Source organism: Bison bison, unplaced genomic scaffold (assembly GCF_000754665.1).
Source record: "Bison bison bison isolate TAMUID 2011002044 unplaced genomic scaffold, Bison_UMD1.0 scf7180017858886, whole genome shotgun sequence".
Lineage (NCBI taxonomy): Eukaryota > Metazoa > Chordata > Mammalia > Artiodactyla > Bovidae > Bison > Bison bison.
Genome location: NW_011489458.1, coordinates 25,917 through 53,225, shown reverse-complemented (window position 1 = coordinate 53,225; position 27,309 = coordinate 25,917). Strand labels below are relative to the sequence as shown.

At 50.6% G+C, this 27,309-nt stretch overlaps 3 protein-coding genes across 3 annotated transcripts in view; all 3 read left to right on the top strand.

Moving 5' to 3' along the window:
* Positions 1-11,801, top strand: part of MEI1 (meiosis inhibitor 1) — a 55,768-nt gene extending 43,967 nt beyond the window's left edge. Inside the window, exons 23-31 of the mRNA XM_010829884.1 lie at positions 977-1,087; positions 1,371-1,531; positions 3,738-3,819; positions 4,013-4,188; positions 7,300-7,381; positions 7,951-8,057; positions 10,384-10,512; positions 10,712-10,824; positions 11,622-11,801. Coding sequence (XP_010828186.1) covers positions 977-1,087; positions 1,371-1,531; positions 3,738-3,819; positions 4,013-4,188; positions 7,300-7,381; positions 7,951-8,057; positions 10,384-10,512; positions 10,712-10,824; positions 11,622-11,667 — 1,007 coding nt within the window. The 3' untranslated portion in view covers positions 11,668-11,801. The remainder of the gene's footprint in view (positions 1-976; positions 1,088-1,370; positions 1,532-3,737; positions 3,820-4,012; positions 4,189-7,299; positions 7,382-7,950; positions 8,058-10,383; positions 10,513-10,711; positions 10,825-11,621) is intronic.
* A 925-nt stretch (positions 11,802-12,726) lies between these two features.
* On the top strand, positions 12,727-13,289 carry LOC104981002 (60S ribosomal protein L10-like). The gene has a single exon (XM_010829883.1). The coding sequence runs from the start codon at positions 12,806-12,808 to the stop codon at positions 13,214-13,216; it is 411 nt and encodes a 136-aa protein (XP_010828185.1). The 5' UTR covers positions 12,727-12,805; the 3' UTR covers positions 13,217-13,289.
* Positions 13,290-13,938: 649 nt separating this feature from the next.
* CCDC134 (coiled-coil domain containing 134) overlaps positions 13,939-27,309 on the top strand; it is a 17,266-nt gene continuing 3,895 nt past the window's right edge. Inside the window, exons 1-6 of the mRNA XM_010829876.1 lie at positions 13,939-14,088; positions 15,558-15,676; positions 16,387-16,508; positions 16,714-16,798; positions 18,560-18,741; positions 19,011-19,082. Of these exons, the coding sequence (XP_010828178.1) occupies positions 15,574-15,676; positions 16,387-16,508; positions 16,714-16,798; positions 18,560-18,741; positions 19,011-19,082 (564 nt within the window). The 5' untranslated portion in view covers positions 13,939-14,088; positions 15,558-15,573. The remainder of the gene's footprint in view (positions 14,089-15,557; positions 15,677-16,386; positions 16,509-16,713; positions 16,799-18,559; positions 18,742-19,010; positions 19,083-27,309) is intronic.

Genomic DNA, 27,309 nt, shown 5'->3' with positions numbered 1-27,309 from the left:
GTCTTATCAGGCGGCACTCAGCCAGGAGGGAGGTTTGTGTGTGACAAAAACAGCTGTCAAAAGGGCCTCTAATAGGAAGACATAAAAGACTGAAACATATATGTGAAATGAGTATATATTTACATATAACCCTTGAATAGTTTTATTTGAGAGCATTGAGAGTAGAAGACTGTGGTTCAAGGGTGGGGCTATGGTTGGGAGGGGCCTGGTTGTCTGGTTGATCATGAGCCATGTAAAGTCAAGTGTGATATGGCTGCCAAAAAAGTGAATGGAGACTTAGGTAGGTTTATATCTAGGATGGTGGGGGCAGGGGAGCAAGGTCTGGTAATTCCCAGGAGGAAAGGGTTGTGCTCTGTAGATGTCTACCCCACAGTGTTGTAACCACTCTGATGAGGCAGGCGGAGTAGAGGAGGCATTTAACCTTGCTTTGAGAGATTAAGGGAGAATTCATGAGGGAGGTGAACTTTGAGCTGAATCTTGATTGCTGAATCGGAGGAAAGGTGTTAGCTAGATGGAGGTGGTACGAGAGAGAGAATGTGGCAAGTTTAGGGAACTGCACATCGATAGCTACAGACCTCCCCTGGGAAGGTGGTGAGTGAGTGTTGCTGGAAGAATTCAGAGACTTGATCGTCTTTCTGCTGATGGTGGCAAGTTGGCCTACATAACCTCTGCAGACTCTGCAACCTGGAGTCTGGTTGGCACAAGTGCTGTCAGAGGCTGCCTTTTGACTTCCTAAACTTGTGCAGTCTATTCGTACATGCACCTGGGGGTGCTTGCCTGATGTTTGTTCTGATGGAGAGTGTGAACATGTCTTTGGGTTTGTCACTGCTTCTTTCCATTGGCAGTAACATCAGGGACACTTGGTTTGTTCTTGATCCCCAAGACTGACATCTGAAATTAGCCGGTTGAGGGGCATTAGCTGTCAGAAGTGTGAGTGCTAAGCACTGGGGCTCCCGAGGACTCTGATCTCTTGCAGTGAGCAAGCTGTGTGGGACATGCAGCCCCGCTGACTCGGACATCCTTCAGCCCTCCTTCAACTTCCTGTACTGCAGCCTTCACCAGACCACACTGGGCAGTCAGAGAAGAGGTACTGGGGCCCGAGCTGGCAGAGTGAAGAGGAAGGGAGGGTGCTGGGCAGTGCGTGTGGCTCTTGCTGTCCTGTTCTTCCATCTTAAAAAAAATAAATAAAGGTGTGTGTGGCTGGAACGGATGGTCATAAGGTCCTTTCTGGTTCTGATAACCTTTGCTTCCAAAACGAAGCTCAGACCCTTAGAGCCTCCCAGGTGACCCTCTTGTTCATTCACAGAGCATATGTGGAGCACCTTCTGGGTACTAATTGAGCACTACCTGCTCTTCCCAACCCTCTGCAGCCGCTGCAGTGCTTCTGAGCAGCACGGCCCTGATAGAGCTTCTGGAGAAGATGCTGGCGCTAACCTGGGCTGAGGAGGGCTCTCCCAGGACCGGGCTCCTCTGCTCCGCCTGGCTGCTCACTGCCTCCTTCTCTGCCCAGCAGCACAAAGGCAGTCTTCAGGTTAGTTTCTAACCCCTGTAGCTTTGGGTCATGGGTGTCACTCAAAGGAACGATGAAGATCCGAGTTCTGGTCTCAGCTCTGTGGCTTATTACCTATGTAACCTTAGTAAAGTATTTACCTCTTTGAGCTTCAGTTTCCTTGCCTACAAAACAGGAGAGTAACATGCAAGCCTGTTGTCAGGTTGATTTACATTGATCCATTTAGCACACGTGGATCACCTACATGCCAGGCAGTACTTTAGGAACAGAGGAATAAAAAATGAATACAGTATACACCCCACACTTGGGGAACTTGTGTTGTAATCTTTAAGCAAAGCCTTGAAAGGTAAGTATTTTGTGCCAGGCAAAGGGGAGAGCATGCTAGGCAAAGAGAATGAGATGAGCACAGGCCTGAAGCTGTGCAAGTTTAAGACATGATTTATGTATTTGAAGAGTGGTGAGCTATCGCATTGCAGGGTGTAGGGAGTGGACTGTCCAGCTGAACGGGAAGGCAGAATCCAGCCCGTGATCTTGAAGTGGTAGGTGGTAAGCTGTGACGTGCCATACACATGGGAGCTGTCATGTGACTGTTGGAGAAGGCGATGCAGGGAATGGCGGCGCCATGGACTTACCCACAGCACCTCCTTTCCTCTCAGCTCCTCCCCCTTGTATGACCTTGGCATCCTTGTGCCCCGCATGGGCTCCTCTGTGGGCTGCTCCACTTTTGAGTGTTTACCCTAAGGCTGGCTATTCCTGGTGGACGTAAACCATTGCCTAGCCCTTGAGGTATCCTCACTGTGCCCAGTTCTGTGCCAACCTAATGCCAGGCAAACACTCACTGGTATAGAATTGAAGTGAGTCTTAAAATTTTGGCTTCTAGACTTTCAGTAAACTGGCAGATCTACAGTATAGCAGATCCTCAGGTAGTTTCCAGTGGGGTCAACTTGGGATAGGAACCTCTCCTGCTTTTCTCTGTTGGGCCCACCCCTGCCCCTGCAGTCACCTGCCTGGATGGAAGCCTGCACCATGTCATCAGTTCTGCCCTGGCCCTCAGCTCACACCCAGCCAATCACCTAACTGCCTCTCCTCCAAGTCCTCCCCTCTGCCCTCGTTCAGGCCTGATCATTTATCCTCACCACCAAGGTGGCCTGTTGACAATCTGCTGGCCCCAGCCTCTCCGTCCCCCTGCCTCTCTATCCCCACGGCACTGTCTATCCACTCTTGCCCTCTGGCCACTCTCCTTCAGCACCTTTCTGTTCTCTTTGTGGCTGCTGAGACCCTTCCTACTAGGCCCCTCTGCAGCCTTACTTCCTGTCATTCTGCCCTCCTCTTCAGAGCACGTGCTTGCTCTTTTCCCAGTTCACTGTGCTCTTTCACATCTCCATACCTTGTTTTGTTTGAGTCTGGTTGATTTTTAGTAGCTGTTATTTTTTGGACGGCTTTAGATTTACCAAAAAATTGAGCAGATAGCATAGAACTTGCACACAGCTTCCTCTACTAACAGATTAGTATGGCATCTCAATATCTTTATACAAGTTGGTTCTTCTGCCTAGAACCTGCCAATTCCACCAGCCAACAAGCATTTTTGAGGAATTGCTTTGTGGAAAACTGTGATAGATCCAAGTGGAGGAGAAGCTGCCTGAAGGCAGCTCATGTTCTGGGTAAGGAGAGCAGAGCACACTCACAGCTTTGAGCCTGTTGCCTAAACTAACCCCTCAGTTTGGTCACTGCTTTGACGTCAAAGAGCTCATTCACAGCGCTGATCCTCAGCTGTTCTTCACAATGGCTCTGGCAGGAGTGAAAGCAGGTGGTACTGTTCCTGTTTCACAGGTGAAGGACATAAGACAGGCTGAGAGAGGTTCAGGGCAGTGACTTGTCCACAGCCGTGGCAAGTGGCAGAGCCAGGATTTTGAATCTGGGCCATCTGACTCCAGGTCTGAGTTAGGTGGATGGTGGGCTGAGATAGAGATGGACCTACAGATAATGCCAGGATCAGTTCCTCCCTGGTGCAGATGCTTTCTGAGGATGGGAGAAATTTGGGAGAAGCAGAGTTCTCCAGGTCTGGGCTTGATTTTCCTCCTCAAGCTCCTAAATCCAGGTGAGGTTCACAAGACCCTATGTGGCCTTTTCTGTCCTTCTGGGTATGTGTATGAGATATTGTGGCAGGTTATTTTCTCCCCAGGCTCCCAGAAAGTAGGGGTTATGCCTTTACCCCATGCTCTGCCAGGTTCATCAGACATTGTCCGTGGAACTGGACCAAGTACTGAAGGCCCTCAGCGTCCCGAAGAAAAAGGCTGCACTGCTGTCAGGTGTGGGGCCAAGGGCCTCCAGCAGGGAGAAGAAAAACCTTTCCCCTATATCCTGAGATGGGACGACCCCGCCCCCCAGACCAGCCTGTGGTCACCCCACTATATCTCCATGGTCTTCCCCCTGTAACAGAGCTGGGCACAGGGAGGTGGGGAATGAGACAGGAACTGGGTGTAAGGAGTTTCCTACTTTCAGCTGCCATCTTACGCTTCCTGCGGACAGCCCTGCAACAAAACTTCTCCTCTGCCCTGGTTGCCCTACGGCTCTCAGGGGCCCAGTCACCGCCAGCCCCTGAGGACACTGTCCTAGCTCCACTGGGAACATCACAAGTGCTGTCCCTGGTCATCGGACTGCAGAACCTCCTGGTGCAGGTAAGGCCCTTGTCAAGTGGGACCCTGGCAGTGGAGCCTGCTTCTCCCAGGATGACGGCAGAAAGGGGTAACTGCCTGTCAAGATCCTGGTATTCCCACCAAGGCCTGGAGAGTAGATTGATTGGTTTTAAAGTTACAGTGACAGAAACAAAACTCAAAATTGTCTCATAACTGAGAAGTCCAGGGGCCAAAACTGGCTTTAGGCACATCTGGGATCCCAGAGGCTCAGACAGTATCATCAGAGCTCTATCTCTCTGTCTCCTGGCTCTGCATTTCTCTCAGCTTTGTTCTCATGGGATGGCAGGATAACCTAGAGCAGCTCTTGGCCTATATCCTTCTGGCAGAAAGAAAGTTTCTCTTTCTCAGTAGCCCCCAGAATTGAGTCTCATGAGCCTGGCTTGGTAATGTGCTAGTCACTCTGCTTGAAACATGGGGTGCTCTGATTGGCCTGGCTTGTGCCTGTCCTGTGGAGAAGGCAGTGGCACCCCACTCCAGTACTCTTGCCTGGAAAATCCCATGGACGGAGGAACCTGGGGGGCTGCAGTCCACGGGGTCGCTGAGGGTCAGACACGACTGAGCGACTTCACTTTCAGTTTTCACTCTCATGCATTGGAGAAGGAAATGGCAACCCAAGCCAGTGTTCTTGCCTGGAGAATCCCAGGGACGGGGGAGCCTGGTGGGCTGCTGTCTATGGGGTTGCACAGAGTCGGACACGACTGAAGTGACTTAGCAGCAGTGCCTCTCCTGAAGGATGGTGCATATGGTCAGCTCTCTGTAACTTACATGGACTGAACATAAGAGAGGAGTGTTTCTGCAAAATAAAATTGTTCTCAGAAGAAGGAGGAATGGATCCTGGACAAGCAAAACTGGCCAATATTGAGTACCTGGGAAAAAGTTGGAAGTGCCCAACTCTTAACTGGTTAAGAGTTAAATTTTGATTGGAGAAGGAGAAAGGACACAAGGCCTAGACTTAGGGGTTGTTAGGGGGAATGTATCCCCTGTTACGCATTTCATTAAGATATTCACCACTTTTTTGTGCTAACTCAGTGCTTAGCACTCGTTAGATACTCTGTACCCATATCTCATCAAACCCTTTTAGCAACCCAAGTAATCTTTTTATCCCCACTTAGCAAAAGTAAGTAACCTTGGCCAGGATCCTGCAGATGGTAAGTAGCCAAGCAAGTATTCAAACCCAGATCTGCCTCATAACTTAACCTCCAGGTTGCTGTGTTCCAAAGGACAGCATGAGGAGAACATAGGATTTTTTTTGTTGGTGTATTACATTAAAAAAAAATCAGTCTTATTGAGATATAACTTACATGTAGTAAAATTCACTGATTTAAGTGTAATTAGATGAGTTTTGACAAATCTATACAGTTCTGTGAAGACCACCACAATCATGGTATAGGTTTCCAGCACCACAGAAAGCTCCCGTGTATTGCTCTGTAGTCAGTCCCCTCCCCATCCCCGACCCTGGGCAAACACTGATCTGCTCTGCTTTCTGGCACTACAGTTGTACCATTTCTAGAATTCCATGTAAATGAAATCATACATTATGTTGCCTTGTGTGTCTGTCTGCTTCAACTTAGCTTAATGCTTTTGAAATTCATTCATACTGTTGTATCAGTACATCATTTCTATATATTGGTGAGTAGCGGCCTAATATGTGGCTATACCACAATTTGTTTATCCATTTACCTACTGCTTCCCTAGTGGCTCATATGGTAGAGTCTGGCTGCAATGTGGGCGACCTGGGCTCGATCTCTGAGTCGGGAAGATCCCCTGGAGAAGGAAATAGCAACCTACTTCAGTATTCTTGCCTGGAAAATTCCATGGATGGAGGAGCCTAGCGGGCTGCAGTCCACAGGGCCACAAAGAGTTGGACATGACTGAGCGACTTACACCACTGATACCTATTTGGGACTTCCAGACTTTTGGTTGTTATGAATAAAGACTGAAGTACAAGTCTTTGTGTGAATATCCATTTTTACTTCTCTTGGGTAAAATACCTAGGAGTGGGATTGCTGGGTCAAATGACATATTAGTTTTCTGTTGCTGTATATCTACACACCACAAACGTAATTGCTTAACACAGCACGCACTTGTTATCTGACAATTCTTTATGTTGGAAGTCTGGGTGGGCTTAACCAGGTTCTTCACTTAAGAGTCTCACAAGGCTGAAATCAAGTTATTGCTCAGGCTGGGTGCTTATCTGGGAGATCAAGGAAAGAAACACTTCTTTCTCAATTTGGTGTGGGGGGTGCTCTTTCATCTCTTTAAGGTTGCCCCTATTCTGTCTTACATGGCCCCTCTATCCTCTAACCAGCCAATGCATGTTGAGTCCTTCTCACACTTCCAGTCTCTCTGGTTCTTCTGCCACTAGCCAAAGAAAACTGCTTTTAGAGAACTGGTGTGATCAGATTGGACCAACCCAAACAATCTCCCTTTTGCCATATAATGTAACCTAATCACAGGAGTAACATCTGGGAGCAAAGGTCATGGGACCATCTTAAAATTCTGCCTACAACATATGGTAAGTGTATGTCTATAAGAAACCATCAAACTATTTTCCAAAGTGGCTGCACCATTTCGCCTTCCCATCAGGGGTGCACGAGAATTCTAGTTGCTTCACATTTTTGCTAATACTTAGTATTTATTGTCAGTCACAATTAGCTATTGGTGAGCATGTGGTGTTATCTCAAGGTGATTTTAATTTGCATTTCCTTAATGACTAGTGATAATAAGGTCTTTTCATGTGCTTATTAGAGCATAAAATTTTGTTTGGTAAAAGGTTCTGCTTTAAGAAAAAACCTACCAGCGTTGACTTAGATAAACTGCAGGGCTCTTACAGCATCTGTAATTTGTGAATTGCTTGAGGGGCCCCAGGGCCCACTCTTTTCTTTAACAAAACAGTCTGTCAAACGTTGGTAAATCATCAGTATACACACTGTGATGTGTGTGTGAATGAGAGGTGAAACCAACAAACGTCTTGATTTTCTAGAGAGCCACATCCCCAATCTGAAATCCAGTTGTTTTGAAAACCAAATGTTTTTTCTTGGTTGGCAGCGAAATCTGATGTGTATGTCTTCGGGTTTTGTTGTTTCTTTGCAGAAGGACCCTCTGTTGTCCCACGCCTGTGTTGGCTGCCTGGAGGCCTTGCTTGACTATGTGCATGCCCGGAGCCCAGACGTTGGTACAAACCCTCCCCCTTCTCTGATGTTCCCATGGGGGCAGTTGCAGGGAGCCAGCACCTGCCGTGACACCCTCCCACCCCAAACTCCCATTCCCTGTTCTGTGATTCACACTCTTCATTTTTTTTGGCTTGCGAGATGTCAATTCCCCAACCAGGGATTGAACCTGAGTCATGGCAGTGAAAGCCCAGAATCCTAACCACCAGGCCACCAGGGAGCTCTGTGATTCACATTCATCTTGTTTAATTCTTTTTAAAAATACTGCAAGGGCACTGCTATGTCCATCATACAGAGGAGGACACAGGTTCAGGGATGTCAAGCAACTTTCCCCACATAGCTCTTGCATGGCAGAGCTCCTCCCATATATAATGGGATATATGGTCTCCCTGTGCCAGGCAGCATGGGTGCATAGAAACCCAGGAAAAAAAGAAACCCCTGGAGTCAGCTTATCCAATGCCTTGCCTCTAGTGGAGCAGCCCATTTTTGAGCCAATAGGAGAGTTTTCTTTATCAGTGTTCCACAGTCTTTGGAAAAGCAGCATTAACAACACGGTGACTGGTGTTTCCTATAGCCCTCCATGTGGCCTGCCAGCCCTGGAATCGGTTTTTGATGTTTACTCTCTTGGAAGCTGGAGAGAATTCCTTCCTCAAACCTGAAATCTTGAGACTTATGACCCTGGTAAGTGTAGAATGGATGTCTTGTGGTCTGAAGAATGTCATCCTCCAAGAAGGTAGAGGGGCTGGGTGGGCCTTCACCCTACAAGAACCCTGCTTAGAGAATTCCTCTAAATGCCCACATCTCAGCCCAGAAGACCTGGGCATTCTTTCTTATTGAGTCACTAATGAAACATTGACCAGAGCCTGCCCACCACATGCCAGATCCTGTGCTAGCTACCAAAGATGTCAGTGAGCCAACTGTTCTTTCTTAAGGGTCCCTCAGTCTAGAGAAGGAGATAGACAAGGAAACTAAGACTTAAAATATGATGTTATTAGTGGAAGACTAGAAGATAATGCTAAGTGCCTAGAACACAGTGGATATCTACTGAATAAACAATAAGGCAGTGAGCCCGTGAATGATAGTGAAACAGATCAATGAATAACTCAATGGTTGGTGTGGGAACCCAGAGAAAAGTAAATTTGTTGTTGCTGTTGCGCTGGGTCTTCATTGCTGCACGTGGGCTTATTCTAGTTGCAGCGAGCGGGGCTACTCTTCCTTGTAGTGCATGGGCTTCTCATGGCGGTGACTTCTCTTGTTGCAGAGGACAGCACAGGCTCTAGGCACACAGGCTTCAACAGTTGCACCTCGGGGGCTCTAGAGTGGTGGCTCAGGAGTTGTGGCACACAGGCTTAGTTGCTCCGCGGCATGTGGACTCTTCCCAGACCAGTGATCGAACCTGTGTCCCCTGCATTGGCAGGCAGATTCTTACCAGTGAGCCAACAGGGAAGTCCCAATAAAAGAGTAATTGTTTCTGCCAGAGCTGGGAGGGACAGTTAATACCTGTTGTTGTTCAGTCACTCAGTTGTGCTCGACTCTTTGCTACCCCATGGACAGCAGTATGCCAGTCTTCCCTGTTCTTCACCATCTCCCAGAGCTTGCTCAAACTCATGTCCATTGAGTCAGTGATGCCATCCAACCATCTTGTCCTCTGTTGTCCCCTTCTCCTCCCGCCTTCAATCTTTCCCAGCATCAGGGTCTTTTCCAATGAGTCAGTTCTTCATATCAGATGGCCAAAGTACTGGAGCTTCACCTTCAGTATAAGTCCTTTCCAATGAATATTCAGGATTGATTTCCTTTAGGATGGACTAGTTTGGATCTCCTTGCAGTCCAAGGGACTCTTAAGAGTCTTCTCCAACACCACAGGTCAAAATCATCATTCTTTGGCGCTTAACCTTTATGGTCCAACTCTCACATCCATATATGACTACTGAAAAAACCAGAGCTTTGACTAGACAGACCTTTGTTGGCAAAGTAATGTCTCTGCTTTTGAATATGCTATCTAGGTTGGCCATAGCTTTTCTTCGAAGGAGCAAGCATCTTTTAATTTCATGGCTGCAGTCACCGTCTGCAGTGATTTTGGAGACCAAGAAAATAAAGTCTGTCACTGTTTCCATTGTTTTCTCATCTATTTGCCATGAAGTGATGGGACCGGATGCCATGATCTTAGTTTTTTGAATGTTGGATTTTAAACCAGCTTTTTTACTCTCCTCTTTCACTTTCATTAAGAGGCTCTTTTGTTCCTCTTCGCTTTCTGCCATAAGGGTGTTGTCATCTGCATATCTGAGGTTATTGACATTTCTCCTGGCAATCTTGATTCCAGCTTGTGCTTCACCCAGCCCAGCATTTCTCATGATGTACTCTGTATATAAGTTAAATAAGCAGGGTGACAATATACAGCCTTGATGTACTCCTTTCCCAATTTAGAACCATTCTGTTGTTCCATGTCTGGTTCTAACTGTTGCTTCCTGACCTGCATACAGATTTCTCAGGAGGCAGGTTAAGGTGATCTGGTATTCCCGTCTCTTTAAGAATTTTCCACAGCTAGTTGTGATCCACGCACTCAAAGGCTTTAGCATAGGGAGGGAGAGTTAATGCCTATATATCTTTAATAAAATTAAGAAACCAATCAGTAGTGAAGGTAACATTTTGCCTGAACCTTGAAGGATTAATTGATAAGGAGAAGGGAAAGTATAGCGGGCACCGAGGTGAGAGCAGCAGGTACACAAGCACAGGGTGGCGGGCGGGGGTGACCACACGCAGTCCAGTGTGAGAGGCAGGGCTGTGGGGCCCTCAGGGCCAGCTCTCAGTGACTCGCAGTCCTCCTGACTTCACTGTCCCAAGACAACCCCACCTGTGCGTACCAGTGCTGAGCTCCTTGAAGGCACAGTTCCGTGCGCTTCAAATCTGTGTCCCCAGCCCAGTGCTGGGCATGGCAGGGACACAGGAAATGTTTGTGAATGGAGGAGATGCCGAGTCACTGCATGCTTGGCTTCTCTCCCTGGCCCAGTTTGTGCGGTTCCGGAGCAGTAGCATCCTCTCCCAGGAGGTGGGTCATGTTCTGCAAGGTGCAGCTTCGACCGACCTCTCTACCCTCCCTGGCTCCACACTCCAGGCACTGCATGGCTTCTTCCTGCAGGTGAGTGGGGAGGGGATGCCATTTAGCCACTGGGATGCCAAACTCTCTATACCATCTTCTCTTGGGGCAGGGTGGGAAGGGGGAGCTCTAACCATAATAGCCAATGGGAGGTCAGGAGTGCAGGGGGTGGAGGGCAGAAAGGGCCTGTGTGGAGTGGGCACTGAGAAAGCCTGTCTTTGTTACCCTCTTTTTTCTCCAGGTCCAGAGCATGGGCCTCTTGACTGACCACAGCATGGCCCAGACCCTGCAGGCCTCCTTGGAGAGTCTTTCCCCCAGAGCCTCCCTGGCCCAGCCACCCCTACAGGACATGCTGTATCCTTTCTTGCATCTTGGAGCTTTGGCCTGTACATGGTCACCCAGGCTATGGGAGGCCACGGCATCATGCTTCCGAGTAGAGAGGTACCCTGTCTACAGCCCTGTCCTTTTAAGGCAAGTAAGGGTCAGTGAAAATAATTAACAGTGGGAGCAGTGACAATGACTTGTTCTGTTTGTTAAGTTCCTACCAAGGACCAGTCATGTTACATGCACTGTATTGAATCCTCACGATAGCTAGGGGTGTTAATGCAGTAGTAACTTAGATCAGAGAGGTTAAATGACATGCCCGGATCCACACTGATAGCATCAGGATTTGACCCCAGATTTTACCATCTCCAAAGTCTTATCACCAAACTCAGAGGGAGTTACCCCTTCCCTAGGAGCTTTGGAGAAAGTTGCCTAAGCCCAGTTGGCACAGATGCTGCCCTGAGTGTGACATGGGGGAGGGTGCTGGGTGACTGGCAGGTCCCTGAGAAAGCCAGGGGCCGTGGCAGTGGTCACCCACCCTCTGAGGGTTTGCTCCAATGCTCCAGAGACACTTGGTCTGGAGGTGCGTGGGGTGGGGGTGGGGGTGCCTCTTCATGACTCTCCTTCCCCTTTCCATGGAACAGTTCCCTCCTTGATGTATAGTGACTACTGAGCTCAGGTATTCAGGTCCCAAATTTAGAGTCCATCCCATCATTCTCAGGAGCACCTCTGCTCTTGTCTATTTTTGCCCTTTTGGGCCCAAGAAGCATGGTTCTCCCATGGTTGGCCCCACCTCCTTGCTGTTCTCCTCTCATGATTATTGCCAGCTGCCTGGGAGAGGTGTCTGTATCCCTGTCCCACATCAGAGACTGACCCTCCGGCCGGATGCCTAGAAGCAGAGAGAACTGAGACCCTGAGAAGACAAAGTCAGGGCACAGTGGTTTGGGGGAAATGGGTGACAACTGCAGCCGTTCATCTGGGGCCATTTACTCCGTCACTGGAACAGAATCAGGAAATAAAGTGAAACACTCAGATGCCTGTGTGGGCTCTCCAAAAACATGTCACTTGGCACTTATCTGGGCTCCCTCCAGCTGGTTCCTCAGCCAGGATGGGTGGCCTCCTCAGGGAGAGGGGGCGGACTTGTTCTGGTTACACCAGCTGGTCGCCTCAGTTGAAGACATCAGTCAGGCTATCTTTGGGGCAGGAGAGGCAGAGAGAGGCCACATGTTTGGTGCTGCTGTGATCCAGGTGCTCTGGGATCAGTTTATCTGCTGCTTTACCTCAAGTCAAAGTGGAGAGAGGTACAATATCCAGGCAAGGAAAGTGAGCAGGTCAGAACTTTCTCAGCCTTCCTAACTAAAGAGCTGTTCCAGTTCATCTCCTTCCTGGCTGAAGCAGGTCCCCTGTGTGCCTTTCACTCCTGGATCTCCTTGGAGCGTGTAATTGTGCACCCAGTTCTTCCAATGTCTGCTCTCCACAACTTCCCACTCCTGTTCTGCGCTCAGCTCACCCAGAGTGTCAGCTCCCTTACCGACTGTCCACTAGGGCTCTCGTGGAAACTCAGCCACTGTTCATCAGTGCCAAATAGTAATAGAAACTCGGAGACAGAGTTTTGGGTAAAGTAGAAAAGGGTAGCTTTTATTGCTTTGCCAGGCAAAAGGGGCCACACTGGGCTAATGCCCTCAAGACTGTGTGATTCACCCTGGAGGGGGCTAGTGAGGAATTTTATAGTCTTCAAGGGGTGGGGCATGATCCATGGACAGTTCTCAGATCAGTTGGCATCAAGATGAAGTTTCAAGTATCAATTTTCTGGTTTCAGCTAGTCAACGGCCTATGGTTCTTGTGGGCAGCAGTTTTCATTTGGTGGGGTAGGGTGGGGCTGGGGTGGTCTGCTTCCTGTAAAAACAATTTAGAAATGTGGGTCAGTCGCAGCCAATTAAGCCGACTGTGCTCTTTTCCCCGTGGGGGCCCAGTGTGCAATGGCTGCAGATAGCAGCCTCCTTGGTAGTGTATGCAACCTGTTGCCTGTACAGGTTGCCCTAAGGGACCTTGGAGACAACTCTTTCTAGTGGGCATTCATGACTGGCCTGCTGTTTCCCAATCTAGACTCCAGACAGGTATGCGCGGTGCCTTTGGAAAGCCCCAGGGCACAGTGGCCAGGGTCCACATTGGCCAGGTCATAATGTCCATCCGCACCAAGCTGCAGAACAAGGAACATGTGATTGAAGCCCTCCGCCGGGCCAAGGTCAAGTTCCCTGGCCGCCAGAAGATCCACATCTCTAAGAAGTGGGGATTTACCAAGTTCAACGCGGATGAATTTGAGAACATGGTGGGAGAAAAGCGACTCATCCCAGACGGCTGTGGGGTCAAATACATCCCTAATCGTGGTCCCCTGGACAAATGGCGGGCCCTGCACTCATGAGCATCAGTGCTGTCCCCTCCTTAATCATGCTCACCAATAAATGCTATTTCCTGTCAAAAAAAAAAAAAAGAAATGTGGGTCAGACCTTTATATCTTACAGGGAACTGAGAGTTGGGTGATTCTGCTATGTGGCAGAATTATAGTCTAAACTGTTACCAGTTCCCTAGTCCAACAGCTATTCTTTGTTTCTACATCTTCACCTTTCCCAATCATTAACGCTAGAGTCAGCGTTTTACTTCAAAAGACAAGGATACCGGGTTGTACACGGTTTCGGAGCTCTCCTCGGGTCTGTCTATACTGATGCTGTACAAAATCATAGACCAGGGAAGAACCCAACGAGCTTGGTTTAGAATTTCGTGGATCGAAGCGGCGAGTAGGGGATGTCCCAGCTCTGCATTGCACATTACTTAGAAAAAGGGGTTAGTCCCGACCCACTAAACTGATTTTGACAAATACAGTTTGAAAAACACTCAGCTGACAAAACAGTTTCAGGGAGGGCGCTAGGAAGACCGTCCGGCAGGGATCACGGCGTCAGTGTGCTGATGCGCCCTTTCAGGCTATTTTCTCCAAACCGACCTTAACACGCTACAAATGCGCTAGCGGACCGGCAAGGTGGGCGGGACCGGAATCCCACGGACCTCAGGCCGGGCAGATGCCTCCGCCTACTGGGCGGGGCCGGAAGTGAGGTCCAAGAGCGGCCGTCGCGGCCTGCGCTCGTTGGTCAGGAGTGGCACGGTGGGCGGGGACAGTAATCGGCGGTCCGTGTGCTGCTACTCGCGGGCATTCTATGAGAATCCACGGCTCTGCTGGTCGCTAGTAGACCCTCGAGTCGGTTGCTGCCTGACTCCTGCCCCCCCCGCCCGCCTGGCCCGGTAGGTAGGGCGAGGGCCGTGGGCAAGCAGACCCCTTTGGAGGGCGGGAGGAGGGACCGAGGGCCCAGAACTGGCTGCAGGGGGTGGGGGGTGGGATTCGCGGACCTCATTGGAAAGACTCCCCTCTAGGATCTCTAAAGGCACGGGTGGCATCCTTGGTCTGCAAGCCCGAATGGCCCGCTCAGAACCCACCACCAAGTCACCTCGCTCATTTCCCACTTCTTCCCCGCTTCAGTCATTACCGGCCATCTGATATTCCCTGACTCCCAAGTTTCGCTTTAACCAGGGTTTGGTTCCCTTGAGTCTGGAATATGACGGTGGAACGTAGGGCTCTGGATGAGCTTGAACTATTTCCTCACATTCTATGGGCTTCAGTTGTCTGATCTGCACGGGACAGAGTTGGTTCCCTGGTTGACCTCTGTGAGCGGTCACTGTCAATAACTGAGCATCTCTCCCCTGAGGCAGGTGTCCCGGTAGAACAGTGGCCAGCTCTGAGATAGCCTGTTCATTAAGACTCTTAGTTTAACTGGAAAATCTATGAGTGATCTATAAGTGATTTGGGCAGTCACCTCATTTTTCTGTGCATTCATCTCCACGTTGGTAAAATTGGGCAGCTGTCATCTGAGTAGAGGCCTCATTTGACTGCTGGTTTTAATATCACACTTATGCCGACTCCCTCTTATCCTTCTGTGTTTGTTTTACAACTTTGTTGGCTGTCTCTTAACCCTACTAGGGATAGAAGGATGCAGGGAATGTTGTTCCTGCTGTATTCCTGGCTCCAGAACATTCAAGGAACATGAAAGTTCCTCAGTAAATAGTTGGGGGATGTTGCCTAGATAGAAACAGGTGTTGCTTGTGGTGCCTGTGGTTCCTAGGAGAGTAACAGCCGTCTTACCCCAAAACTGCCTTCCCTCCCTTCCCACCCTGCACCCTTCTTCCTTTCTGATGACAGAAGTCAGAAAAAGCAGGAAACCCTACAAGTTTCACGTTTTTGACTCCCTGGGCCTCCTGGAAGGCCAGGGTGGGGGAACTGAGGGGGAATGATGTTGACCCTCCTTCCTCAGGCACAGTGCCTCACCCAGGTCTCTGTCTCTGCAACAGGGAGATGACCTCCTTATCCTCATTTTGCAGTGAGGAAGATGAAGCTCAGAGAGGCTGAGCAGTTTGCCTTCTGTAGGTCCTGAAGTCAGGCACAGCCAGGGCTCCAGCACAGGGTTCCAGACCTGTTCTCTGAGCATCCCTGCTGTGCTGACATTTATCTTTCTTCCTCCCATCATTCCATGTCTTCACCATGTGTCTCTTGGTCCCTGGCCCTGGGCTAGGGACTGGGGCTTCAGGGATTCCGAAAGCTGGCTTCCCGGTATTTGGAGGCTGTGTCATGTCAGGGGAAGTTGCTTTTCAGTTCACTTTCTGTATTATATAACACCAAGCTCTGGATCTCACCTTCTTTCACTGGGTTGCTCTCTTAGCTCCAGAGTCTTGGATATGGACCTTCTTCAGTTCCTGACCTCCCTGTCTGTCCTGCTATTGTCTGGAACAGGAGTCACAGACACCCTGAGGACCTCCCTGGACCCGAGCCTGGAGATCTGTATCCTTTGGGGTTGGAGGTATTTTAGAGGGATCTATAAATGAGGTCTCTCTGTACCCACAGTTGCTTGGGGGATTCCAGGGTAGAGGAAGACCCGCCCCCCTCAACCAGTGGAAATCGAGGAGAAAAAGTAATACACTCTAACCAGATCTTGATCAAGTCAGTTCTCTTCTGAGCCTCAGTTTTCCCATACAAATTGAGAAGGCAAGGCATATATTTCAGGACCATGAGGACCCTGAGGATTTTACATGTACCTAGCACTTTCTGTGTGAGACCCTAGGTGGAGACCAAATCCTGGCATTTTGGGCTACCACTAAAAAACTGGGTCTTGAAAGAGTGGAAACTTGTAGAGAAGGGTGGGAGGGCACCCCAGGCAGAGTGTACAGTGTGAGCAGAGGAGCGGAGGTTCTGGGAACAGTGAAGGGTTGTGGGAGATGGTGGAAAGACCACAGGGAGGGGAGGGGAGGGCAGAAGCCAGGTCCTGACAGTTGTATTCAGGCTGTTGGATGTGGAATCCTCTGTGAAATAATGATATGTTGCAGGATTCATATGCTTCTCAGACAGCTTATTCATTCTCTGGGAAGTCCCAGCCATGCACATCTATGCCCCTTGCAGAGACTTGCTGGCCAGGAATGGGCCCTCTGGATCAAGACCACTGGATTGTCCAGGCAGGAGAATTGGTGCCAGCTCCTTAACTTAATGGTGCTCAGACAAGAAGATGTTTGAGGTGAAGCGGAGGGAGCAGCTGTTGGCACTGAAAAACCTAGCACAGCTGAACGATGTCCACCAGCAGTACAAGATCCTGGATGTCATGCTCAAGGGGCTCTTTAAGGTGCATGCAGGCAAAGGGCAGCTCATGGCAGGCCTGGTCTTTGATCTGGGCACTGATGGATGAGTAGGAGTTCCCCACGGGGATGGTGTTCAGTGAAGGGGAAGCGAACCCACAGAAGATTTGAAGTAGGGCCTCAGTAAACAGGGCTGGGGCTGGTCTGGGAAGACCTTGGCAAAGCCACTCAGCCCAGGTGGGCTTCCCTCAGGTGCTGGAGGACTCCCGGACAGTGCTCACTGCTGCAGGTGTGCTCCCAGATGGGCCCTTCCCCCAGGACGAGAAACTGAAGGATGGTATGGTCTTCCCTACCCTGCAACCTTGATCTTCTCCAGCTGCCCCTTCCCTCTTGTTCTTGTCACTCTTCTTTTCCTCTCTGGGAACGCCCTCTTGCAGCACCTTCAAGGAGTCTCTTGGGTGGTTGGGCACTCAGTATGAGATTCTCCGAGTGTTTCTAGGCTCGTTTCAGAGCCAGGTTCTGTATCCCTGACACACATACATTATGTAGTGTTGTCCTGTGCTTGGGGCAGGAGAATCAGGGAGGAGCCTTTGCCCACTTCCAGTCCCGCAATCCTTGCCTTCACCACCCTGACCCTTCTGGTAGAGATGGCAAGGGTTGTTTCCATTTATAGAAGAAAAAAACTGAGGTCTATTGAAGTGACTGGTCCACGGGAGCAGTTACCAGCACTCTTTACTGCTGTTCTAAAAGCCTTGACCTCCTTAAATCCTTTTTGAGACAAGGTGGGACCAACATAAATAAAAGAATATTCTATATCCCTTCATCTCCTCTTCCAGGAATTTCTCTCCAGTGGTAATTTCTCCCCATTAACTGGTTACATTCTAACAATAAAGTGTGTTAGGTCACACTGTCTGAGACAGGACAGAAGTAGCCTTTACATATTGAATGCCGGGCAGATACCATCTCTAATCTCTACTGTAACTGAGGAAGGCACCATCAACTCCAGTTTCCAAGGGAAAGAGGACAGGTGATTTGCCTGGCTCTTACCTATAAACCTGGTGAATTCCTGAGTTCTTTGTGATCCAGGATTGTTCTGAAGCCCAGAGGTCCCTGTCCCACTTGTCTCAGACCCAGCCTGGCATATCTTTGAAGGAGTCCCCTTATCTCTTTGTGTAGTCTGGCCAGTGCTGGTAAGGACGTGGGCCTTATCTATGGGGGTCACTCAAATAGACCTCCCCCCCTCAACCAGGGCTGGGTGTATAGTTAGTATTCTTCACGCTAGCCTGGGTCAGGGGAACCTGCCACTGTAATGGACACTAAACTCAAACTGATCTGTTGACTAAAAGATATTGGTGGAAAAACTGACCAAAATCAAATAAGGTCTAGAGATTAGTTAATAGTATTGTATTGATGTTAATTTCCTGTCTTAGATGGTTTGTTCAATGGTTATATAAGGATGATAATATTAGAGGAAGCCGAGTAAAGGAATTGTGTGGTGTATTATGTAAGTCTAAAGTTATTTCAAAATAAGAACTTAAGCATTTAAAATAAAATTGGACATATACTAAAAAGAAAACAAGCCCTGATGTGTTCCCTGGCCATCCTAACAGAACTGACCCCTCACAGACACTAGTTAACACCAGGGCCCAGCTCTGGACATTATGGTACCAAGTTGGGGAGGTTAGGCCCAGCAAAGCCTCATGGGATGCATATGCCTCCATCTGTGCAATGGCACCCCTCTCTGGTCTCCATGGCAAACGAGTCTTCTGAGCTGCAAGGTACGGGGGAAGAAGCACGTCCTTTGGAGTCAGGCAGACCTGGGTTTGCAGCCCAGGTTTGCTGCTCAGTAGCTGTCAGCTTCAGTTTGCCATGTGTGAAATGGGAATTACAGCCACATCTCACTCTGAAGGTGGTTTTGATGATTCGGTGACAGGAATCCCTCAGTACTCACTGCACATGTGGTCAGCCTGTGTGCAGCAGGCACTGTTCCCTTCTCTAGTTAGTGGGCTTGTCGCTGTCCTCTGGAGGGTGTGTAGGGCTGGCCAGGAGGCTGCAGAGGGCCATCTCTGCCAGCCGCTCACCAGAGTCCTCTCGCCAGCTTTCTCCCAAGTGGTGGAGAACACGGCCTTCTTCGGCGACGTGGTGCTGCGCTTCCCAAGGATCGTGCACCACTACTTTGACCACAACTCCAACTGGAACCTCCTCATCCGCTGGGGCATCAGCTTCTGTAACCAGTCGGGCGTCTTTGACCAGGGCCCCCACTCACCCATCCTCAGCCTGGTAAGGACTGGGGCAGAGGAGGTCCGGGAGCCCTCTATGTGATTGCACCATGAGCCTGCTTCAGTGGGGTCTGAATGTCAACCCTTGGTTGCATTTTCTGTGATAAGCCTCGGGCCACCTTGAGGTGCCATTTCAAGGGCTTCTGTGTTGACCTTGGTGCCTGGGGGTCATCACCTGGCCCACATCCGTCCCAGCCTTGGAGGGAAAGGCCTGCGGGTGAGCAAGATGTGGGAGAAGGCAGAGGATGACTAGCTTTTCCTTATCCGCAGATGGCCCAGGAGCTGGGGATCAGCGAGAAACACTCTGACTTCCAGAACCCATTTAAAGTAGACCGCACAGAGGTGAGCTGCTGGGGCCTGTGGCCCTGTCTGCACTGTGTCTGCCGGGCCCTGGGAGGCCAGGACCAGCAGGAGCTGCAGCACTTAGAGTGGAGTGTGAGGGCTTTGGACTTGGAGCCGGAAGTGCCTGGGTTTGGGTCTAACCTACCTCTCACTCACTGGTACCTTTGGGCAAGCTGCTGGCCCTGTCTTAGGCTCAGCTTCCTCTCTGTCCATGCAGGGTGAACCTCAGCTATGAGGGGCAGTCAGGGGCTATGAAGACGTCCATCCCAGGACACAGTAGGCACTGTTCATGCCAGGTGAATGGTAGGGAAGCCATGGGAGGTCAGGCCCTGCTTCTCTGCCCTTGAGCCTCTGAGCACCTAACCAGCTTTCTGTCCCACATTTCTGCACGTGTTCTCATCCTAGAGCTGAAGTGGGCTCTGAGGGCTGGAGGCCGCAGGGGGAGCAGGACAGACAGCAGAGAGGAGGGTGGGGTCAGAGTGGCCAGGCAGGAAGGGCTGGAGGACTGGCTTCCACAAAGGACAAGCTCTCCCCAGGTGTCGGGGGATACTGCTGAAGGTCTAGGATTTTGCTGCTGTTTCATGGATGCTGACAGGTTAGAGACATCAGAGTTCATTACAGCGAAAGCAGTTGCTGTTAACCTGGTCGTACGTGTTTGCCTTATTTCCCAAGTCTTGGTTGGGGGAGAGAGGTGAAGCAGAGGGGTCCAGACAGATGCCAGTGGGTTTGTATCAAGTTGAGGAACACCAAGCTTGGGAAATCCACCACCTTTATAGTGAACAAAAGCAAACCTGATCTTTGTAGACAGACATCACCTCATCCTTCAAGGTTGCTTTCTGTAAGCACGACGTGAGAAATGGCCCAGGTACAGAGGGGTCAGGTGTACCCAGCAAGAATGCAGGGACGCTCAGGGCCATAGAGAGGATTCTACACACACTCCCACCACCACCACACACACACACCAGTCCATCCACCAGCCCTGTGTGTCTTGGTTTAACTAACATTTCTACATGAATGCCTTATTCTGTATCATAATCTGATCAGAAGAGACTAGGACCACGTTTGTTTAGTTCGTCTAAGACTGCTGTCAGTAGGACTGTAACTAGCAAGATGAGGCCACGTGCAGTGTTGATCTTAACCATATGTTCCAGGGTCCTGAACTCAACCAGCTCTGATAAGTGCTAGGGGATCAGTAGCTCTTATATTAGAAAATCAGGATGTCATCTGAGACCAATCTATTATCTCTTACTACCCACACAAGAGTTTAGACTGAGCTGCTGATCTTCAGTGTCATTGCTAGTGGCTACCAGGGCCAGTTTGTGTGTGTGTTCAGTTGCTCAGTCGTGTTCGGCTTTTTGCGACCCCACGGACTATAGCATGCCAGGCTCCTCTGAGCATAGGATTTTCCAGGTAGGAATACTGGAGTGGGTTTCCATTTCCTTCTCCAGGGGATCTTTCCAACTCAGGGATTGAACCTGCATCTCCTGAGTCTCCTGCATTGCAGGCAGATTCTTTACCACTGAGCCATCGGGGAAGCCTGATACTGGGGCCAGTAGGTAGACCCAAAGCCATCTTCATCTGCATCGGGGAGGCATTCCATGGTCCACTGTCTCCCACTTGATTTGGGTCACCATTGTATTGTTTGAGCTAAACAATGGGGGCAGTGTTACCATGGAGTTGCTCAGTTGCCTCGGTTGCCCTGTGTGGTATAACCCAAGGTCGATCAGGGATCAGGACAGGCGGAAGGATTCATACCAAGGTTGGATTGAAGCAAGGTTGTACTGGACTGTGTGTCTGCGCAGAGTTACTTTGGGAGCTGCCTTTGATGGCAGCAGGCAGAGCCAAATAGTTTAGCAGTGACCTCGTCTATGTGAATTTTCCTGTCACGTGGTTGAGAATGACACACTGGACAGTTGGTCTGACTCAACTGCAGCTGCCACTTGGCTTGCATGAACCCTAGGATTGTTTGGCCAGGCGGCAGTGCTGGCCTGTAAGGGACAAAGAGAATTAATTGTTCCACATGCCTCCTGGGGGCTAAGGCAGTCCCTCCCTAGAATATTGCTGCAAAATCAACATGTCACATCCCAGGACCTATAATTTCACTTTTCTCCAGTTATTCCCTACTTTCACCTAGACTTTTTGTCTGAAAGGGTTAGAAGTGAGTGGGACAAGAGCATTTTTTGCAAAATTTTCACAGACACCTATTTCCCGTCTTGGCCCACATGGGCCACTATAAGGGGACTTGGCAAGGAGTGTACTTAGCCAAGTGGTCATTATTATTTTTTCGGAGAAGGGGGGTGTGCCACGTAGCATGCGAGATCTTTGTTCCCTGACCAGGGATCGAACCCATGCCCGCTGCAGTAGAAGTGTGGAGTCTTAACCACTGGAGTGCCAGGGAGGTCTCCCAGGTGATTATTATTCTGATGTTCTTGGGCCATACTGTTCCATCCAGGGTCTCTAGGTGGTTGAATCAGAGATTCAGAGTCCTCTGCTTTATGTCAGTCTGTGGTGGTGGGTGTACTGCCATATCTAGTACAGGGACACGTATAGGTGGCAGTGCCAGTCAGCTGGGCAGTGTCGGCTGATCAGCAGTTTGATTCTGGTCAGTCTCATCAGAGAATTAGCTATGGGCATCTAAATGAGTGACCCAGACTGTCCTGTTGTCAACCACGGTTTGTTTCCACAGGTCATGGCCCCCGAGAGGGATGGCCATGTGTGACCTGCCAGTTTGCAGCCTGCTTATCTGCCAGACCAGATGGCTAGGACGCTGACAACAGTCAGTCAGAATGCAGCATGCCTGGTCACTAGAAATACCATCTAGGCAAGAGTCACGGCTTTTAATTCAGGTTGTTGTCTTACTGGACTTTATGACAGTTGGTCTCCCAGCATCATCCCTGGGGCTGGATGGCTGCTGCCGCCCATAGAAACCCACCCCCAGGTTGGTGATTTGCTAGGAGGACTGAGTCCTGTGAGTCACTGGTTAATACTCCTGTGTGTCGTTGTCCTCAAGGCTCTGATTTATTGCAGTGCAAGGATCCACAATAAAATCAGAAGTAAAAAAGGTAAAAGGCTCCTGGGATGAAGTCTAAGGGAACCTGGACACAAGCTTTGATGTGTCTCTCCCAGTGGAGTCACATGGGGCACACTTTATTCCCCCAGCAACAGGTTATGAAAACATGTGTGAGAAGTCATCTATTAGGAGAGCCGGTTAAAGACGCAGCACCCAGAGTTTTTACCAGGGAATGGTCACATAGGCACCCTCTGCCTGCTGCTGCTGCTAAGTTGCTTCAGTCGTGTCCGACTCTGTGCGACCCCATAGACGGCAGCCCACCAGGCTCCACCGTCCCTGGGATTCTCCAGGCAAGAACACTGGCTTGGGTTGCCGTTTCCTTCTCCAATGCATGAAAGTGAAAAGTGAAAGTGAAGTCGCTCAGTCGTGTCCGACTCTTTGCGACCCCATGGACTGCAGCCCACCAGGCTCCTCCGTCCATGGGATTTTCCAGGCAGGAGTACTGGAGTGGGGTGCCATTGCCTTCTCCGACCCTCTGCCTAATACATACCAAAATTCCACACTCCAGAAGGGAAGCACGTGTTTGTGGCATAAACCACACTTTTGTACGGTTTAGGCGCAGGGCGCCACTGTTATCAGTCAGGGTAATGGAAATCCCTCCCGGAATCCTGGTTCCCAGACACCAGCCAAGGGCCAAGTTCCGAGATGCCAGCCGAGGGCTGGCCTTAGACGCAGGCCCTTCAAAGGAGAGCAGTCAGGCCAGCTTGGTTAAGAGCACCATTTTAGCGCTTCATTCAAGTGAACAATCAGTGGAGCTCCTGAGTAGAGGAACCTCTGACTCGAGGGCCCTGTTGAACTAGTGGCTTTGCTTCAGGTGGTGGAGTGGGTGATACGGTTTTTCCCACTAGCATAGCTGCCTCCCCTCCATGTGAAACCAAGATGACACACCCTGCACGGCGGCTTGCTGCCACCACAGCCCTGATGAACAGCCTGGACAAGAGCAGCAGGACTGATTCTTGGTGAACTCAGCAGGGACACGCAGGCAGGCTCCAGGCCGTGGCAGGTTGCCTTTCCCAGCACGGGCTCTCATGGAGATGTTTTCGTGCTGTGATGCTGGCTCTCCTTGCCCTGCAGATCATGAAATGAATGCCTCTCCCACAGGAGGTGGGCCTCAGAGAGAACAGGCTCCAGAGAGGTGTGATTTAGTGTCATCGTAATATGCTCTGCTTGGATATAGCCATGCCGAAGCAGCACACTTCCCTTCTCATCGGCTGGGGACGGTCCCAAGATTTTACTCACTTTTCAGTATCCAGTGTAGACCCCTCCGCCAGCAAGTTTCTGAGATGACCTTTTTTTTTTAAAGGTCATCTGTGCTCTATTGCGCAGCACCGGCCCCTCACAGAACCTGCATTGTAGGGCTCCTGGGAGGCCAGCCCCTGCCCCCACCCCAAATACCCCAGTCCTGCCTGGCTCCCAGCCCGGTGCAGGGTGGATGGGCTGGGGGACCAGAATTCCTGTCCATGAAGTCCACGCTGGGCTCAGTCCTGGCCTCCTGGGCCCCTGGGGGCTGGACAGGGTGGGCGAGGTGAGATAGGAGAGCCCCCATCAAGTTCTCTGGGGCCCAGGGCCTATCCTGGCAGTTTCTTTGAGGTATCCACTTGGGGAGGCCGGCAACAGCCCAGGTTTACTCAGCTCCCCCCATGCACTGCCTCCATACCAGTAGGTATTCTGGGAGGGCCCCTACTTACGATACTAGAGCCAGCTTGTATCAGGCTTTGGGCTGGCCACTGTCCCCGTCCAGAGGGATCTGGCCCTCTCCCTGCTGTTCAGATGCTTACAGACTGCTGGGGAAGGTACCAGAGGAGCACAGTCCCAGTTGAGCATGATCATTGGAACCAGTGGAAGAGGGACGTGTTATGAGCCATGGGACCCATGAGAGGAAACCTGTGGAAGCAGGTGGCCAAGGCTCTGGGACAAGTAAGAGTTGCCGGGTGGACCATCTCAGGGAAGACCTTCCAGGGAGAGGGACTGGCTTGCATGAAGGCTCAGAAGCAGAGTGTATGCCTTCATTCAGCGTTTAGTGAGCATCTGCTGAATCCCAGCCACCAGAGAAGCCCTCCAGCTCTGCCCACCTGGGAAAGGCATTCTGGTTGGAGGAGACAGACAGTCAATAAAAAATCCATGGTAGATGGTGACAAGGGCGACGGAGGAAAAGGCAGAGGCACGTGGTTAAGGAATTCCAGGGATAAGGTGAGGATATCGTTGCTGTTTCATGTGACTTGGACACAGCAGGTTCTAACTGCAAAGACCTGAAAGCAGCAAGCGAGCCAGCCCTATCTCTGGGGGAAGAACTTTCCAGACTGGAGGGGCAGCGGGTGCAAAGGCCCTGAGTTGGAAGCGTATTTGGAAGGGCAGTAGCATGGGAAGGGGAGGTCAGAGTCGTAGTCCAGATCATAAGATCCCTTGTAGGTCTTCTCCAGGGCTTTGGCATTTGCTCCAGGACACAGAGGAGCAGGGCCAGGGGCTCTGACTTAGCCCTTTTAGGGGTCAGCCTGGCAGCCGCGTGGCAAATAGTGTGAAGACCAGAGTGGAGACAGATCCTGGTGAGGAGACCGCTGTGCTGGTCCGTTTGGAGTTAACAGTGGCTTGAACCAGGGTGACAACAGTGGGGCTGTTGGGAATGGTGAGATTTTGGTTCTGTTTTGAAGGTAGAGCCAGTACAATTTACTAAGGAAGCAAATATGGAGTAAAAGAGAGGCATTAAGGATGACTTGACAATTTCGGAAGATTGGGGTTGCTATTTTCCACCAGATGGGCAAAGTGGCGGGGCGAGTTTGAGGGCTGGATTGGGGATCAGTGCCTTGTTTCTGGACCTAATGGGCATCTGAATGAAGGTGTCGAGGAGGTAACTGATTTTGACTTGACTGATGTCAAGGAGGAGGACTAGATTTCAGGGGAGAGTTTATTAAAGCCAGAGCTGCAAATGTGAGAGTCGTGCCGATGACAGACCATGTGCCATCACTCTGGGGGACAGGGGGACGGGGCAGATAGAGCGGTGGTCTGGGATGTGCCTGCAGTTAGAGATGGGAGAGTGAGGAGGAGCTCACAGAGCACCCCAAGAGGGATCAGTGGAGTAGTAGCAGACCCAAGAGAGAATCAGTTCCCTGAGGCCACGTAACAGGAAGGAGAGTGGACCTGCCATCGGACGCCGCTGGAGGGTCAGGAAGGTGGGGCTGAGAATCGGCCGCCGAACTTAGCAGCATGGAGACCAGCCCTCAGAGAGCTGGGTAAAAGCTCTTTTGGTCAAGTGGTGGGGATAAAAGACTGAGTTTCAAGAGAAGGAGATGAAAGGAAGTAGACTCATCCCATCAAATACAGCTGACTCTTTTGAAAAGTTACTCTTTCGTTTTGTTTTGTTTTTAATGTTAGTTTCAGGTGTGCAGCATAGTGATTCAGTATTTTTACAGGTTCTACTCCATTAAAAGTTATTACAAGACAGAGGCTGTAATTGCCTGTGCTGTGCAGTATATCCTGGAGAAGGCAATGGCACCCCACTCCAGTACTCTTGCCTGGAAAATCCCATGGACAGAGGAGCCTGGTAGGCTGCAGTCCATGGGGTCGCTAGGAGTCAGACACGACTAAGCGACTTCACTTTCACTTTTCATGCATTGGAGAAGGAAATGGCAACCCACTCCAGTGTTCTTGCCTGGAGAATCCCAGGGACCGGGGAGCCTGGTGGGCTGCCGTCTATGGGGTTGCACAGAGTCGGACACGACTGAAGCGACTTAGCAGCAGCAGCAGTGCAGTATATCCTTGTTACCTATTGTAAAGAGATGTGTTTTCAAGGGGAGCAGACCCAAAGGGAGACTAACTGGAGGAGGGCATGGGTTCCAAGGGATATCTTAGTCAGATGGGAGAGCAGAATGAACAGCATTTGCATGTTGCATGTTGAGGGGACCCACCCATGGCAGGGGTGGGGAAGAACCCCCGGTGTAGGGGTAGGAGAGTCACTGGAGTCTCATCCCTGAAGAGGTGAGGAGGGAGAGAGAGGCGAGCTATTGCCTGGGGGAGGGGTGGCCTCGCCTGGAAGAGCAGCATGGGCACAGCAGCATGGGTCTGTGGGTGCGGTGGCGGGGGCTCACGGAAGCTGTCTCCTTAGCGTCTCCATTCTCTGTGAAACAGGAAGCGAGGTCACGGTCTGCGAGTGAGGAGGTGAGGAGAGATGGAGGCTCGAGGAGAAGGTCTGTCTAGGAGAGCAGGACAGGGAGTGGACCAGGGCAACATCCTGGGTTTCCAGGCAGCAGGGAGGGCCCACTGGAGGTCAGCATCCGAATTTAAAGTAGGCATTAGCCAGGCCCAGCTGGGAGGAGAGCCAGGAAAGGACTAGGCGTTGTTTCTCTGCAGACCCAACCTGCTGGGGCTGGAGGGGCCAGGATCTCTTGACTGGTCCTTCCCCAGCCAGAGCCAGAGGATGGGGTCCTCTGTGGCCCGAGGGGTCTCCTGGCTCCTCCTTGCTTCCCAGGAGGATCCAAAGTAACTTGTAGGGATAGGAGGCAGTGTGATCGGGGAAGCACCGGGCAGGGAGCTTGGGAGGCTTGGGGGCTAGTCCCAACTGGGACTAGCTGTGTGACCTGTGCAGATCATTACCCTCTCTGGGCTGCACTTCTCTGGCTTCATCCCATCTTCCAGACTTGTGGTTCAGTCTAACACAGTAGGTGGATTACTCCACAAGGTGGAGCTCCTAGTTTGTTATTAACATCTGCCTTGACCAACATCATATGGTAAATCAGATTTACCATATGAACAAGTAAAAGGGGCATATTTCCCAACAGAGTTATCTGAATTGTGGATATTACTGTATTTCATACTCTAACATGATTCATTCATTCATTAAAAAAATACATACTAAGCGCCTCCTGTCGGCCCATCAGACCACACTGGGGCTTGTGTCACAGTGAGTGGCACCCCACACTATCCACCTGTCCTTGGGGAGAGTGTGATCCAGTGGGGGCAACAGGTGTGAAGCAGGTGTCACGGAAGCAGGTGGTCGCAGGGGAGAAGCACTGAGAAGGAACCGGAGGAGACAGCCCCAGCCAGGAAAGGGCAGGAGTCACCCCAGGGATGGGGACCGCTGAGCTGCAGCTACTGTGGCAAAGAGGGTGGGGGCCAGGAAGAGCGTTCTGGGCCTGGGGCACAGCATGTGCAGAGGGCTGGAAG